At 40.6% G+C, this 17660-nt stretch overlaps 1 protein-coding gene across 2 annotated transcripts; it reads right to left on the bottom strand.

Annotated features, from left to right (window-relative positions):
• Nucleotides 1-12290: 12290 nt before the first annotated feature.
• On the bottom strand, nucleotides 12291-14598 carry LOC105902931 (tumor necrosis factor receptor superfamily member 11B-like). 2 transcript variants are annotated; one of them, XM_031586029.2, is made up of 3 exons: nucleotides 13551-14492; nucleotides 13254-13433; nucleotides 12291-12886 (listed from the first exon to the last, which is right to left on the bottom strand). In XM_031586029.2, the coding sequence occupies exons 1-3, from the start codon at nucleotides 13951-13953 to the stop codon at nucleotides 12567-12569; spliced, it is 903 nt and encodes a 300-aa protein (XP_031441889.1). In that variant the 5' UTR covers nucleotides 13954-14492; the 3' UTR covers nucleotides 12291-12566. The 2 variants fall into 2 exon arrangements, with proteins under 2 accessions (XP_031441889.1, XP_031441890.1); XM_031586030.2 differs by lacking the exon at nucleotides 12291-12886 and adding an exon at nucleotides 12918-13051 and having other exon boundaries at nucleotides 13551-14598.
• Nucleotides 14599-17660: the final 3062 nt, after the last annotated feature.

Genomic DNA, 17660 nt, shown 5'->3' with positions numbered 1-17660 from the left:
CTTGGAGATGGTCTTATAGCCTTTACCTTTAACATGCTTGTCTATAATGTTCTTTCTAATCTCCTGAGACAACTCTGTCCTTAGCTTTCTGTGGTCCATGTTCAGTGTGGTACACACCATGATAACAAACATCACAGTGACTACTTTTCACCCTTTAAATAGGCAGACTGACTGATTACAAGTTTGAAGAAGCCTGTAATGCTAATTAGAGGACACACCTTAGTTTAACATGTCCCTATGGTCAAATCATTTTAAATCTTTTCTAGGGGTACCATCATTTTTGTCTAGGCCAGTTGAATTCGTTTATTTTTTTTAATTATTCTGTTGAACCACAATTCAAAAGCAATGTTTGGTTTTCATTAGTTAATTGTCAGTACATTTTTATTTATTATTAATTTAGTCAGTTTCAAGTTATTTCATTGTGGCTTTTTCTTCCTTTAACGGAAGGGTACCAACTATTTTGTCCACGTCTGTATATATAATTCACCTCTAAAGCTGGCATATGCATCCCTGTAAATCACTCTTTATGTCCTCCAAGTGTTTAGAATCCTTTTCCCCAGAAAATCTTTGTTGGCAAAAAATCCTCCATGTGGTGAGGAACCTAATGAAAATATTTGGCTTTTTGAAGAATGTATAAATTAATTGTGGAATGCTGAATCAAGTCACTATAGGAATCCTTTCCATTCACAGTGCATATACAAAGTAACTGTCAGGTAGGGTTGCCCATCTTTTCAAAAGTTGTGCAGTCAGATTGAAAAAAGGGACACATTTTGGTAAAAGGGACTCAGGCAGGTGTTTTAAAATATATATATAATGCACCTCTGAAGCTGGCATAATGCATCCCTGTAAATCACTCTTTATGTCCTCCAAGTGGTTTCAATTGTTAAGAATCCCTTTTCCCTGAAAGTTTTTGTTGGCAAAAAATCCTCCATGTGGTGAGAAACCTAATGAAAATATTTGGCTTTTTGAAGAATGTAGAAATTCATTGTGAAATGCTGAATCAAGTCACTATAGGCATCCTTTCCCTTCAATATACCTTACATATACAAAGTAATTGTCAGGTAGGGTTGCCCATCTTTTCAAAAGTTCTGCAGTCAGATTGTGATTATATTTTAGTTACAGAACCCAGGTCAGTGTGGAAGTTAGCCAGAAATGGTCACATTTTTGATAATATCTTTGTCTTTAAAGTATTAGGGGTGGCTAGCTAATCTGGTAGCCTTGGCCATACTAGCACTACTCTAGGCAAAATGTGGTTAATTGTGCAGAAATAAGACAACCGTGCCAACTTTTAAACAATTAAATTAAATTATTGTCAAATTAAATTAAATGTCAAAATAAAACAACTAAATTATGTCAAAATAAAAAATAAAAATGATTTCGCTCTGCTGCACGAAGCAAAAACCAAGTAGCTTCAACCCCAGGGCATGTCTAGAATGTAAATATATATGTTTCTGATTCGGATTCTGATGTCCTCCCTCGACATCAACAAACATCTGTCCAGCGGCGGCGCCAGATATTTTTTACTGCAGGTGCTATGGGGGAGCTCAGCGTTTTACTGAGGGTGCTATGAAATGAGGGTGATAGACTATGTGTCACGTGGTTCTCTACTACAACGAACGGCCTGATAAACGTTCTCAAGGGCACGGCATGGTATGATGCTATCTGCGCTTCTGTCCATCCGTTACATTTCTGCACTTCTTTTTTTCTTTTCTTTTTATTTAATTTTGTTATATTTCTTATGTAAAGTAGTATTTATTTATTGTTACACCAGGTTCTATTGCTCGTAGCTTGACTATTCTCTCCCTTGTACGTCGCTTTGGATAAAAGCGTCTGCTAAATGACTAAATTTAAATGTAAATGTAAAGGTGATCCAAAAACTGGACAAACTCACACATGATTGATGTGCGAGCCAGGATACCATCTCGTCCAGCACTGCTCTGTCACCCACCCCACAAAGTGTGCGCTGTTCAACCACAGTCTTTATACCGAGTTTTGAAACTTCGTCGCCATCTGTCTAATACGTGATCCCTGCGTTGACAACCAATTTATTTCACACCAGTGCTCATCTTCTCAAAACACCAAGTGCGTTTGCAAAGAGATCTACTTCTGGAATACGTCTTCTGTCTCTGGATACGGCGTAAAGACAAAGTGTGCGCTGTGCAACCAGTCTTTATACCGAGTTTTTAGAACTTCGTCGCCAACTGTCTAATATGTGACACCTGCGTTGACAACCAAGTTATTTCACACCAGTGCTCATCTTCTCAAAACACCAAGTGCGTTTGCAAAGAGGGCTACTTCTGGAATAGGTGCTTCTGTCTCTGGATACGGCGTAAAGACAAAAGGGCAAGTGAACTAGGAAAAGTTACACTCTTACACAGGTGGGATGTAGCGTTAGCGGAGCTGTTCAATGTGATGGTTAAACGGACGTCTTTCCCCCCATTTCTGCCTCATTTCTTTAGGCACACCATATGAAGACACCGAATGTGAGCTTTGTCAGAGCGGACGCAGCTGGAAAATCAGGACATGCTACTTGTCAGCAGAACACCGACTGTAAAACAAACGGCCTGATAACCGTCCTCAAGGGCACGACATGGTATGGTGCTATCTGCGCTTCCTGTGATAACGTCCATAAAGGTGATGCAAAAAAATCTTTCATTCTAAATCGTTTCCATTACATCTTACCAAAATATATATGTGTGCCAGGATACAATGTCGTCCGGTGCAAACCGGGAGTCGCTGTACCGCCATCTACTGGCTTAATCGGTAGCACAGTTGGAGGACCTGTGGCCACTTTCAGCTTCCTACACCTGGTAAGCAGTCTGCATTTAGCTCAAAATGTACTGTGCCACCAATCTGTGTACCCCCAAGTCTTCTGAGGCAAGAGGCGCGTTGCTCTGTAGTCTGATGTATAGGTGTTTTTACTAGTAAGAATTACAATGATATCTGGAACTGAAATTGTTGCTAGTTCCTCTGCTGGCTTTGATTAATCTCCTAAAAACCCATCTTTGTTCCTCAAAATGACATGAAAAAAATCCCTTCACGGCCTCAAAATGGCTTGGAAGTAACTTCAAACGTTTGCCTCATTTAGAATGAGAAGTGAGGCTGAGGGAGAGCAAGGAGGCCGACAAAGGTTGATGACCAAGCTCCAGCAAAACAACGTGTGAGATGTGTGGTCGGGAATGAGAAGCTTGAACAGAGTCAATGAGTTGTACATGTTCTTCAACAGCAGGGGTCTCAAACTCAAATTACCCGGGGGGCGATGAGTGTCCAGTCTGGTCAGTGGGGGGCCCAATTTTTTTGATCGGTTGGCTTGCCTATCACAATACTGTAGATACCACTTTTGACGTGGCAAATTTACCATGTGTGATCAGTGGTACAATGGTTAGTGTTCTACATCAAAAATGTTTCCTTCATACATGCACATTTCAAAGCAAATGCTGTACTGTACCACTTTTGTATAGTTATGAAATTATACAAGGCTGCAAACAAACAAAACAAAGCAGAAAACTGAATAAAGTTCCAGCAAAAATCTGAATCATTTTATTTTATAAAATAAATGTATTTATAAGTGTATAATTTCATTTATCTGTCAAAATACAGCATATTTCCATCTATAGTGATCTACAATTAATAGTTTACTGATTTTCTGATCATTGATGGTGCACCATCTGTTGTTATTCCTCAAAGCGACTTCCATGACAGACCAGCACGTTCCATTGCGTCACACAGTTGCTCAAATACATCCTACATCCAGCTGTTGCATTGTTTTTACACAAAGTAATTCCTCTGTCACTTCAAGCTGGTTGTTAACACCGCAAACTAAGCATTATCATTTATGTCAGTACTCTCGTCCAGAGCCACAGAATACGTACTGAAACTTTTTCCTTTGACACACAGCTAGATTTATTTTCTCATAATGACCGCCGGACTATACATTATCCAGCTTATTTTTTGGTTACTTGTCAAAACGATAGAAAACATTCCTCCAAAATACCTATTTTTAATGATTTTGATGCCATTTTGTGACTTCCGCTAAGAAAAAATTGTTCTTCACGCAGATAGATCTTTAAAGTTCCAGGTGTTGAGTAGCAACCCAAGACTTGCTGACTTCAATTAAGTTTCCATTACGTTAAATGACTGGACTACTTGGGGAATGATATGAAAGATGTGATTTAGAAGCACAAAACCCATTGCCAATGGCACCGGTAAACGTTGGGGTGGCCCATTGAAAATAATGGAATTTTTTGACAAATTCTGCCCATCTTACAGTTTTTCTAACACATTTAGCGAATCATGGGTCAACTTAATCTAATGCTCACATCCTCTTTGCACAGCAAGAGTCTTCTCTGGCGAATGGGTTAACTATTTCTCATTGCTTTCACACAAATTTCTTTGAGTTTTAACACACTTAACACACTTCTCAGAGAAAGACCAAACCTAATTGAATAACCATGTCAACACAATGCAGACACATAGCAGCCTACTGAAACTGCTCTCTATAGTCTAAATATCGTCAGCACCTGTGTGAACTCTAGAGAAGAGAAGACTCTTGCTGTGCAAAGAAGGTGTGAGCATTAGATTAAGTTGACCCATGATTCGCTAAATGTGTTTAAGCAATCGAGAAAAACTGTAATTTGCACTAATGTGGCAATATGTTACGTTAAAGTTAAATTATATTTTCGTTCTATTTACTTTAATCTAGTATAGTGGTTTTACATTCATACAATGCATACAGAAAGTTTTCAGACCCTTTCAAGTTTTCCACATTTGGTTATATTTCTGACTCCTCTTAAAATGGATTCAATTCTGTCACGTTCTGCACAAGTTTGTGTCTGTTCCGTGTTTTGTTTTCTTCCTGTTAGCCTGTTAGTTTGATGTGCCTCGTGCCTCGTGCCTCTGTTCACGCCCCACTTATTACTGCAGTGTGTCAACATTAATCCCTGCCCACCTGAGGTGTGTTATCTTGTTTCCCTGTGTGTTTACGCCCTCCCTCTTCAGTGCTTTGCTCTGTTGTTGTTCATGTTAAGTTTATGCTGTTTCACTGCACCATGTAAGCAAAGCCCTATTTGTTACATTTCTCGTGTCATTTTGTGCATTTGTGCCCAGTATACTGCAATTGTGACAACGTTTTCCCATCAATCTACACACAATACTCAGGTTTTTGGAGTGTTTTGTTAAGTTAAGTATTCAGATGCTTTGATATGACACTTGCAATTGAGCCCTGGTGTTATCACTTGCACTTGCTATAACACACTATTGCTATGTCCACCTGGAGTCCACCTGTGCTGAGTTGATGGTGAATGTCAGAGTGAAAACCAAGCCATGAGGTTGAGATAATTGTCCATAGACCTGTGAGACAGAATTGTGTTAAGACTGATCTGGGAGCGGAGCATGCAAGGGGTTGGTGCCCTGGAGACGTTATCAATACATAAATCATTTTGTATAGAGTTGTTTGCTAAAACAAAAACCACTTTGAAACAATCTTTGCTTATTATTAAGAGCAGGGGTTTTCAACAGGGGGCCCGTGGCCCCCTGGTGGTCCGCGACAGCATTGCAGGGGGTCCGCGACATGAGCCTATGTTGATCAGTTCACCATTGAATTTTTTTATTTTTATAAATTCGCTTTGATATTTCAACACATTTCCAGATTACTCTTGAATATCGTGAAAATATTGTCTTATAGGCAGAATATCTGTGCAGGGGGAGGGGGTGTGGCGGCGGCTAGCGATGTACCCTGATAATTTCACATATTTAAGTGTTATAGGCAGAATATCTGTGCAGGGGGAGGGGGCGTGGCAGCGGTGGTTACAAACACGCACGCGCATGCAGGCACATCAGTGGGCCGCAAATTACTTTCTTGTCAGAATGGTGGTCCCTGGGACAAAACCAGTTGAAAACCCCTGATTAAGAGTATTAGTAGTAGTAGTAATAGTTTTGTTGTCTTGCAAGGGTAATTACCCCTTTGTTAGTTGATAGGCACAATAGGCACACCTATTTTACAAAAAAAAAAAGATCTAGATCTGGTCATCCAGCCAAACTGAGTAATCGGCGATGAAGGGCCTTGGTCAGATAGGGAACCAAGAAACCAATGGTCACTACGAATGCGATCCAGAGTTCCTTTCTGGAGATGGGAGAACATCACAGAACGACAACCATCAACGCAGCACTGTAGAGTCACCAGACGGAAGCCATTCCTCACTAAAAGGTACATGACGCCCGCTGGCTGGGAGTTTGCCACAAAGCCCCTGAACGACTCCCAGGCCATGAGAAGCAAAATACTCAGGTCTGATGAAACGAAGATGGAGCTATTTGGTCACATTTCCTGACAGCTTGTGTGGAGGATGGCAGGCACTGAGTGTCACCTCATCAATACCATTTCTACAAACACGGTAATGCCAATATCATGCTGCAGGGATGTTTTTCTGCAACTGGGACAGAGAAAACTGCCAAGAAAACACAGGAGTGGCTTCCGGAAAACTCTGTGAATGTCCTGGCCTAGCCCAACAGAGTTCTGGGAAGACCTGAAAGTGGCCTATTATCCATATCCTGTCTGGTTGAGCTAGAAACATTGTTCCGAAGAATGAGAGAAACTTCCAAAGAAAGGTGTGCCAAGCTTTTAGGTCATTCCCAAGAAGTCTTGAGGCTGTCATTTGCTGCCAAAGGTTCTTTAACTAAGTAAAGGGTCTGCATACTTATGTGAATGTGCTATTTCAGTCTTTTAATTTTAATATGTTTACACCAGAGGACTGTTTTTGCTTTGTCATTGTGGAGTATTGTGTGTAGATTGAGGGGGACAAAATGAATTGAATTAATTTTAAGATTAGTCCTAAACATAACAAAATGTGGATATCTAATACAAATACATTGTTTAATCTGGCCATACACATGAACAACTAGTTGTTGCAAAACCCATTAGCCAGTGTGGACCAGTAGTAAAAGAGGGAGAGGACCATGCCCCTTGCCCTGGAGACATTATCAATATATAAATCATTTTGTATAGAGTTGTTTGGTAAAACAAAAAAACACTTAATTGATCATCCTTGCTTATTATTAAGAGTATTATTATTATTAGTAGTTTTGTTGTCCTGCAAGGGTGATTACCCCTTTGTTAGTTGATAGGCACAATAGGCAACCCTATTTTACAAAAAAAAACACCGTTCCCACAGATACAATTCTTTGGCAATTGAGTTTTGGTTTTCAGTCCTAAAGAAACATTTTAAAAGAAAAATAACGAAGGATTAAAGAAATTCTGGATATCACAAACATCAGAAAGCATAAGACTGTCCCCAAAACTGGTCATCCTCTTACAGCATATGGCTGCCTTCTCTGGCCTATCCAGCAAAATAAACTGGTGATGGTCTGGCCTTTTCTTCCAGTCAATCAACTTTGCCCACCAGAGGTCGCTAGTTTACCAAGGATGAAAATTATGTCAGTGAGGCCAAATACCATTACCATCTTAGTAGTTGATTGACTGCTGAGTGTGGAATTAACTGGAACATGAAAGAACATGCACTTTTGCATAGGAGCATTTCATCCACAAACTATGACCAACACAATCAAGTTCCAGAAAGTTTACAGGCAAGGCAATATTTATGCTAGTAGAGCCTTCTCCATTTATTTTTGAAAGACTGTATATATTTGGTGATGTATGTTTTTTAAACTAACCTTTTGCATGCAATTAAAGTCTACTTTTACTCTACCGTTTATGTAATAAAACAGCAGAATGTGGATCTCTCAAAATACACAGTGTATCACTGTAGCTTTTTTTAACGAGGTGAAGATTTTGAACTGTTTTGGGATTTTTGGATGGAAATAGGCTACTATTTGGAAAAATGTCTCCCAAAAATATTTTGAAATGAGTCTTTTGAAGACACACTAGTAACTACTCCATACTGTGTGAGTCCACTACCACGTGGGAACCACAATCCCCACAATTCAAAGAAACTGTTGTAAAATGTAAGTTGTCATTTCTAGTTCTATGTGTTATTCCATGGTGAAAGATGTGTTCTTCAGTTTCAGCTCTGTTAGGTATTCAAATTCAAACAAAAAGATTGTGCACACAAAAACATGCTGCAAGCATGCACACGTGCATGTGTCCGTCAAACACCTTTTTTTTTTTAGTTTGAATAATTGGTTTGAAAGGCCAAGGACTCTTTTGTCTACATAACCAATTTCACTGGAATGAATTTGGATGGCTGCCACATCCGTAAACCTTGAAAGAGAAAAAGATTCCATGACGACAGATAGCCTGATGGTGAGACAAATGGCCTCTCATTTGAATGAGCTTGACAGCATCACATACTGTAGCTCTGATGTTCAAAAATAAATTGCATGACAACTTTGTTAAACATTGGCAGGCACATTTACAAGACAAATTTGCTTTTGAAATGCATGCTCCTGATGTAAAATATTTATGGACATGGTACATATATTTCAACCACAAACAGGAAGCATGGACTAGGCAAACATGCTTTGTTTGTTCTATAATACTCGATGTGACAACTGAGTATACATGTTGTCGTCAAGGAGACATTTGTTTCTGTTCAAAAACAGTTCAAAATCTTCACCTGGTTATTTTACTCGTCACTTTTGTTGAAAGAGAACTATCAGGCTATTTATTTGAAATTAAAAAAAAAAAATCCACGTGATCCTCTCAGACAAAAACAATACCTTACTTGTTGTCTACCTTCTCGAAACATTTTCTAAATCTAAATCAGAATCATTAAATAATCAAACATCATTATAATATAGTATCATTATATATCACATATCATAATCATAATCATTCTTCATTTCTAGATAATGTCTAAAAAAAACTGACATTTCCCTTTGGGGATCAATAAAGTACTCTAGTTTCTAGTTTTAGACTACCTTCATTTGCATTGTTTTGGATTCTACTGTGTTCTACATTAAGTGGAGCTGACTGTGTTTCCCTGAGTCTGCCTAAGAAGCTGTACAGCAGTTCCCTTTCAGAGAAAATTACACTTTGTTAGGTGAAAATTCACTCAAGTTATCTCAGGACTCCGGAGTTGTAGATCAGTATATTTATTCAGTAACAATTGCAATCGGGCTCACTCACAGCACAAGGAGGAAAGTGAAGCAACTAACACTAACATCACTAACATCGCACAGGGTTTATATACCTAAGATTTTGCTATTTCTGACACCATAAACGCTTCGAATGTCAGCAAGAATAACCACACTCGACTAAAAGTCCTTTGTGTCATACCAGCTTCGCTTTCTGTCATGCAAGGATGAGTTTTGCACAGGGTCGGACAAGCACAGTTCGACCCTTTTCACCTCTGAGCTCACCCAAACATTGGGGTTCGATCTCTCACGCGTATAGCTCTTACACATATGCAGACTAAGTGGTGTCAGCACCTAAAAATTGAAGTTAAACACACACAGAAACACAGAAAAGCCATGTTCCTGCTTACATAAGCACATTATTCATACGAGGGAATGTATTAATACAAGGCACTTGATTAATACATTCTTAAGTCATGAACAGTGTTTCTAAATTCATTCGATCACACTTTTATTTTGCAATTGGAAAATTGTTACACAGTGGTCATTTTTAAGAGTTATAACACCACTCTCTTCTGTTGTCCTCTGTGCCACATAATCTGATACATTTTTTGTGTGACCTGAATTTGACTTGACATACAGTATATGTTTGTTAGCTTCCTCATACAAAATCATATTTACCACAGTGCCAATAACTTGTGTGCGCACACAAGGGTCATTTTCCAAAGGACATGATCCAAAAAGTTGCATACAGCCACAAAAACTGAGCAGGGTTTCAAGGCCTGTGGTGTAAACACAGCTTATGTTGAGGTTAGGTAATGGTTGTGTTAGATCATATACAACTTGTATGGTCATTTGGACCAACGTTTTTTGTTAACCACTTTGTGTGTCCTCCTTTTACTGAGGCTTTGCAAACAGTAGGACACTGTACATTTTCTGCTTTAGGGAAGTTAATGAGCCCACTCACTCTGGCAATCCTCACAGTGGCTTCTGAGGAACATCTCAACTTTCTGGTTGCTCCTTTCCACCTATCTATGAACCTGAGGATGGGTAGTATGTGAGGCTCTCCATAACTCTCTGTCTCTCCATGAATACGTGCGTGAGTTGAAGTCGATGGGGGCGTGGCAGGAGTTGTGTTCAGCACTGAGGTGACATTATACTACTCCCGCAACTGCTGCTGCTTCTCCTGCTGCGGCTGCAGATGCCACTACTCCTGCCCCCATAGCTACTCTTGCAGCTGCTGCTGCTGCTCCTGCTGCTGCTCCTGCTGCTCCTGCTGCTGCTGCTCCCGCTGCTCCTGCTGCTGCTGCTCCCGCTGCTGCTGCTCCCGCTGCTGCTGCTCCTGCTGCTCCTGCTGCTGCTGCTGCTCCTGCTGCTGCCGTTGCTGTTCCTGCCGCTGCAGCTGCTGCTGACGGCAGCCCCAGCTACCGCTCCTGCTCTGCCGAAACTGCCCGTCCCCGCTCCTGCGAAGCCAGCCGCCCCAGCCCCCGCTCCTGCTCCGCCGAAGACAGCCGCCCCTGCTGCCCTCGCTTTTGCTCCTGTAGCCGCCGCAGCTGATCCTGCTACCGCTGCTACTGCAGCCGGTGCGGCTCCTCCTCCTTCTTCTCCAGCTGCTGCTCCGTGCCACAGTCCCCGGCGCCGCAGTCCCGGGAGCTGCAGTCCAGACGCACCAAGACCCAGTGACTCAGGCAGCCCAGAGGCCTCAGGCCCAGAGAGCCACGGTGTCCAGACCCCCGGCTCATTCCAGTCGTCCCACAAGCCAGTCTTGAGTACGACGCCACCCCAGAGAGAGCTCAACCCCGTCCAGAACCGGCACTCTCCATCAGTGTCTAGTGGTTGTTTATTTACAAAGCCTGAGCGAAACCAAGCAGGCAAGACGCCACAGGCGCAAAAGCCCCCAGTATGGTTCAAGATACCCCCGACCCCAGTATGCCCCAAGTGCAGGTGTGGATACACCCTTTTTTGCCCCTCCTGCTGGTCTCCCAACGCTACTCCTGGAGGGGGGGGTTAATGTCTCGTCAGCGCTTTGTAAATAGACAACATATAATATGTATATATGATATATGTATAAAACTCAATTTTTTTCTGCTATTGTAAATGAAGGGGGCCATAACGATGTGTGTTAACACACTGGTAATGTGACCGTATGTAAATTCTACACATATGTGTGAATGTGTGTTCATTAATGACAGGGTTTTTGCAGATACACATTATTTTGTACAAATGTCTATATCTCTATTGTAATTGTAATTGTAATTTATTTTTCAAGACAGGGACAGTGCACAATAAAACATAAATCTTGTACAACAAGAGAATATGCATTGTGCCAGGTTCTAGCAGATTGCTATTTTCCACCTGAACAAGAACATGGAAGCAGATTGAACATAACATGGGATCTGTCAGATGTTGGCCCCTAAGATTTAAAGCTAGGCTGCTCCCCAACACACACACACACACACACACACACACACACACACACACACACACACACACACACACACACACACACACAAACACAATTCATAAATGTGTACACTCCTGTCCTGATAGTAGCTAACGCTTGGCAAGATGTGAGAAGGTGTGGGGACTTCTACATGAAATAATGTCTGTTGGCACAGTATTGAGTCATGGCAATACAGAAAAACGATGACTTCCCAAATACAGTTTTGCGTTGGGGTACACTACACTCACCCCTTGTTACAGATCTTGTTGAATGTATTGTATTACTAAATGAGTAAGGATTTGTTATTCAATGACCTGACCAGACATAGTCTGAGACTTGGACTAAAGGTGACCCCTATATAAAATCCATATAGGTTCATTTTCATAGTATAAAAGATTCTTCCTATTTATTTGAAGGAAAGTAGAGCACAGAACTTGCCTGGGGAAACCAAACTTCCTCCTACCTATCAATGGACTGTTATTAATAGGACAGAGATGTCCTACAAATGACTTACTAATATGAAACCACTTTGTTTTCCCTAAACTAAAGCAAACATTAACAAGATGAAATTTCCCATATTCTAATTTCTGCAAAAGAGCAGGTGATGTTCAAAAATGGCGATCGGTTTGTAAATCGTGTGAATCGCTGGACATATATTTGTGAATTTTAAACTATTCTAATTCCATAGTTTGCAGGGTGCAGAATGCATAAAACAAATAACTAAATGAGTTACTGTGGACTAATGATGCCCACAAAATCCTTGTTGTGTCTATGCCATAACAAAATGCAAACATAATGATGAGAATAAGGAGGTCATGGGTAGTTCTCAGCGATTTATTGATGTAACAGACGTATTTAAAGATTAAACTAAATCAAACTCTCTTTCACTTAAATAGCTGCCTGAATTTAAGCATTTTGCATGTAATGCCGCAGCATACAATAGTGATGCCTCACACATAAATACATAAATACACACTGTATAAAACCACAATGACTCTTATTGAATTTGTCATGTTTACGTATCGTAACACTACATGCATCGATGTAAAGGTTCAATCCAAGTTCACTGTAGCTGCCTAGTCTATGATGTTCGTTTTTACTCACAACTTACATCACAACGTTTGACTTCTACATCTAATCTTGCCATTTTACGCTGAAGTTGTTCAGCAGCATGGTAAAGTTGCACTTCTTCAAGCTTCTCTGGCAATTTCCTCAGATCCTGCACACTAGCTTTGCTGACCCAAGCAGTTATTTGCTTGAGAAGGTCACTCATTTCAATTCTTCTGATCATTCTCCTGGAAATTCTCTTGACTGCTGTCTGAAGCTTCCTTCTCACAAGTCGTTGCAGTTTATTTTTATTCATGCTGTAATGGCTGAAGAAATCAGGAAGGATGCCACGGAGGAACTCAGCCCCATCTAAACACACACACACACACACACACACACACACACAAATCACAATGAGGATGTATAGCTACCATACTGCTGAACTACAGGAAAGAGATAGGCTGGCATTAAAATCAACTCAGAAATGATTTGCTCATAATATCAAGAAGCTGCCACAGAGGAACTCAGCCCCATCTAAACACACCCACACACACACACAAATCACAATGAGAATGTAAAGCTACCATACTGCTGAAATACTGGAGATCTATGAGCTTGCATTAAAATCAACTCAGGAATGATTTGCTCATAATATCAACAAGACACACACAAACACACATATACATATTTTGGTGAGATGTAATGCAAACGATTTAGAATGTAAGATTTTTTTCACCTTTATGGACGTTATCACAGGAAGCGCAGATAGCATCATGCCATATCTTGCCCTTGAGAACCGTTATCAGGCCGTTCTTTTCACAGTCGGTGTACTGCTGACAAGTAGCATGTCCTGGTTTTCCAGCTGCGTAGAATCCGCTCTGACAAAGCTCACATTCGGTGTCTTCATATGGTGTGCCTGAAGAAATGAGGCAGAAATGGGGGAAAAGACATCAGTTTAACAATCACATTGAACAGCTCAGCTAACGCTCCATCCCACCTGTGTAAGTGCGCAACTTTTCCTAGTTCACTTTACCTTTTGTCTTTACGCCGTATCCAGAGCCACACACTTTGTGTCTCTGACAGAAGTACCTATTCCAGAAGTAGCCCTCTTTGCAAACGCACTTGGTGTTTTGAGAAGGTGAGCACTGGTGTGAGATAACTTGGTTGTCAGCGCAGGTGTCACATATTAGACAGTTGGCGACAAAATTCCAAAACTCGGTATAAAGACCATGGTTGCACAGCGCACACTTTGTGGGGTGGGTGGCAGAGCAGTGCTGGACGAGATGGTACCCTGGCTCGCACATCAAACAGGTGAGAGTTTGTCCAGTTGATTTGTCTAAAAGTTCGTAAGTCGAGGAGTTCTGCGCGTTAGACTGGTGACTGCCAAAGGCGACCAGCATCACAAAGAACCACTTCGAGAATAAAGAGAGAGACATACATTTAATACACGAAAATCGTTATGCGAATGAAATATTCTTGTAAGTTTTCTGAAATACTTTAAAGTGCCCAAACAGGCGAAACTTAAGGCACTATGCATGACATATACCCACTCACCATGTTCATCCGAGGTGCTGTACACGTCCTGAATGCAACGTTTGTGTCTTTTAAATACTAAGCTTACTTCCGTTGGATACCACGTAATACACTTGACTAATACGTAGATACTTATCTCATTAACATACATTGACGACATATTGACGATCTGTATCTATTTTTTTTTAACGACTTTATATGGCAAGATATTTTTATCCAATTACTTGTTACATAAGAGAGATGAACCCTGATCTTATCCTGGTTTGTGCAACAATGACTGCTGTAACCTAAGTGGGATGTCTTCGGGTATGTATTGTTCTGGAGATGGCCTGATGGAGATTTAGAGATGAGAGATGGTCTGAATTACGAAGATTCCACCATGTATTCCCCATTCCCCATTTACATTGACTAGGGAACATACTATTGATATGTCCTTAGCAATATATAAACCATCACACAGTGTAGATTAAAATACAGCAACAGTGGCAGAGTACTTACAGAATATGTATTTCTTGTGTTAAGTTTTTATCATTCTTGTTCATACTTTGTAAAATCAGTTAGTTAACTACTTTAAAGTAGTTGCTGAAAAAAGTAGAGGCTGCGTAGATATGGAGGAAATCCTAGGAACCCTGTACCCCTAGGAGGAGCCCTGGGTCAACAATTATGTTTTTCCAGGCTCAACAAAGGTATACTGTTAATACACTCAGAAACCATACTAAAACCATGAATTGTCTGTGTCAAGAACAGGATGTGACTCCATAATTGATGAGAACATAACTGCTAAAAGGCCTAGGAAACATAAAAGGGGCTATAGGAATCTCTAGCTGGTTTCTTTAAATGTGTGAAAATAATAACCCATGTTCACTCTTCGTGAAAAAACATTAACCGAGCCTGTTAAAACCTTGTAGATAAATATGTTTTTGGTGTTAAACTGATAGTTTTGGAGCAGGAATCTCATTTCTTCCATGTAGAGATGAAATCCAGCTAAGCCCATGCGGATATTAAGGGGATATTCTCCTTCTACGTGCAAAATGCAAAAGTCATCACAGAGCTTTTGTAAAAAAGCTAAAAGCTAAGATGACAATGACAGCACAGTTTGCATTTTTTTTTTTTTTTAACAGCTTGCTGGTTATCTTATGTATTTTGCCAATGTGTTTTTGACAGGTGGGATAAAAAATCGATACAGTGTAGTGTTGCGATATTATCACAATACAGCGTCAAGTATTGCAATATATATTGAATTGCATATGTGTACTCTGATAACATTGCTTCTGAAGTCCACAAGATGGCAACTCGTTCTTCTCTTCACGCACCAAGTATCACAATAATACTGCACTGTGACCCAAATATTGTGACAATATTGTATCGTTGCTTCCGTGATAATCCCACCCCTAATACTTTATTGTTGCACAGCATTACTAGCCTGGGTGGCCCATAGACATTACAACATTACAAATTTTAAATATTTTATAGAAAGTTTCTCCATACAAATGTTCTCCCTTATTAATGAAAATAACCTGCATCATTTAGCTTTAACTTTTGTATGCCCTGTTATTAAAAGTGCCATATAAATTAAGATTATAATCATTATTATTATTATTGTTGTTGTTATTATCATATAAACTAAACTAACAACCAAATTGTTATGACTTGAGGCACAGCCACAAAGAACTATGTGTATCCTAAAGTCATTTGTTTACTGACCAGTCATGTTTGGTTTGGATCTTTTGTTGGTAATTGTCATGCAATGTTGTACCATGTTAACCAATCCCATATGCTCTTTCTGTCAGGAGGAAAAAGAAATACACATTTTCAGACTGCTCAACTCAGTGTTTTTGGACAACAAAGCTTAGTGGGACCCAGGCACGCGCAGCAAGGCATCATTGCACCTTTAAGGTTTGTCTGAATCATACATTATTTAAAGACATGGTCATTTGTTTTTTAATGATGCAGCTAAATTTGGAAGTAGCATAAAGTGTATTACATACTGCCTCACAGCAACTGCTTTAAATACTAATAAAGTAAATAAAGTTTACCACTGTCACTGTACTGTATAACTGAGAATACGTCATGTCCATTGGCGTCATGGAAACTCATTCAAATCATTGTGTTGATACCCAAGAGAGACGTGCAATGAGGTAAGTTCATTGATAAGGACTGCCAGGATATTCAGGCTCTAGTGTGGCTCTGTCTGCTTTGTTTATCATAATATGGCTTTCTACACACTACCAGCTGTAAATAATTGCATTTGCATTTGAAGACCTGCAGTCATGGTTACCCAATCTCTCTCGTTCCCTCTCTCTCTCTCTCTCTCTCTCTCTCTCTCTGTCCAATATTGTTTAGAATTCTGTAGAAATAAACAAGGAAATGCTATTGTTAACCGAGACTGTTTTGTCTCTCCTAACTTCTTTTCATTGTGTAGAACATAATGGTGAGCATCCTCATTTAAAAGGACATTATACCCCTCAGGCCCTGTTACGTGACTGGGTAATTCACTTCTTGCACAAGATTCCAGGAATCCAGCTTGTACCTTAAATTACTGACTCTTCTCTGACTGACTCTTGCTCGTTTGAGCAAAGTGATTAAGCAGGTGAAAGACTCCAACTGGACATGTGGTTGGGTTTAAAATCATAAAGTGAGAACATTTACATTTACATTTAGTCATTTGGCAGACGCTTTTGTCCGAAGCGACGTACAAAGGAGAGAACAGTCAAGCTACGAGCAATAGAGACCTAGTGTAACAATAAATGCTTTACATAAGAAATAGAAAAAAAGTGCAGGAATGTAACTGCTGTAAGTGCAAGTTAAGTACTAGTAGAAGTGCAAGTTAGGAAGGGAGGTGTTCTTTGAAGAGTTGGGTCTTCCAGAGCTTTTTAAAGGTAGAGTGGGATGCCCCTGCTCTGGTAGTGCTAGGCAGCTCGTTCCACCAACGTGGAACTATGAATGAGAATAGTCTAGATTGCCGTTCTTGCACAGATGGCAGTGCTAAACCAGCAATCACTCTGTAAGCAAGCATAAGTGACTTGAACTTAATTCGAGCAGCTACAGGCAGCCAGTGGAGCTGAATGAGTAGCGGGGTAATGTGTGCCCTTTTCGGTTGGTTGAACACCAGACGCGCCGCCGTGCATAGCAGTGATATGAAAAACCATGCAAGCATAGGGCCCAACGAGGGGGTGTACATGGCAACATACATGGTCCCATCACCGAGCCTTGGGGTAACCCTGTGGTGAGGCGGTGAGGTACAGACAGCTGACCTTGCCATGACATGTTGAACGAGCGCCCAGTGAGGTAAGATTCAAACCAGGAGTGTGCCCTGCCAGAAATGCCCATACTTGACAGTATAGACAGAAGGATGTGGTGGTTGACTGTGTCAAAAGCGGCTGATAAGTCAAGCAGGATGAGAACCGAGGATTGAGCTGCTGCTCTAGCTGTTTTTAAGGCCTCTGTCACAGACAACAGGGCTGTTTGGGTGGAGTGACCGCTTTTGAATCCAGACTGGTTTGGATCGAGGAGATTATTCCTTCACAGGAACTCTGTGACCTGTTTGGAAGCTGCTCTCTCAATGGTTTTGGATAGGAGCGTGAGAAGTGAGCCCGGCGATAGTTTTCTA

The sequence above is a fragment of the Clupea harengus genome, chromosome 19 (assembly GCF_900700415.2).
Source record: "Clupea harengus chromosome 19, Ch_v2.0.2, whole genome shotgun sequence".
In the NCBI taxonomy this organism is placed as follows: domain Eukaryota; kingdom Metazoa; phylum Chordata; class Actinopteri; order Clupeiformes; family Clupeidae; genus Clupea; species Clupea harengus.
Note: the sequence above shows the minus strand (reverse complement) of the source record. Positions and strands in the feature narration are given on the sequence as shown.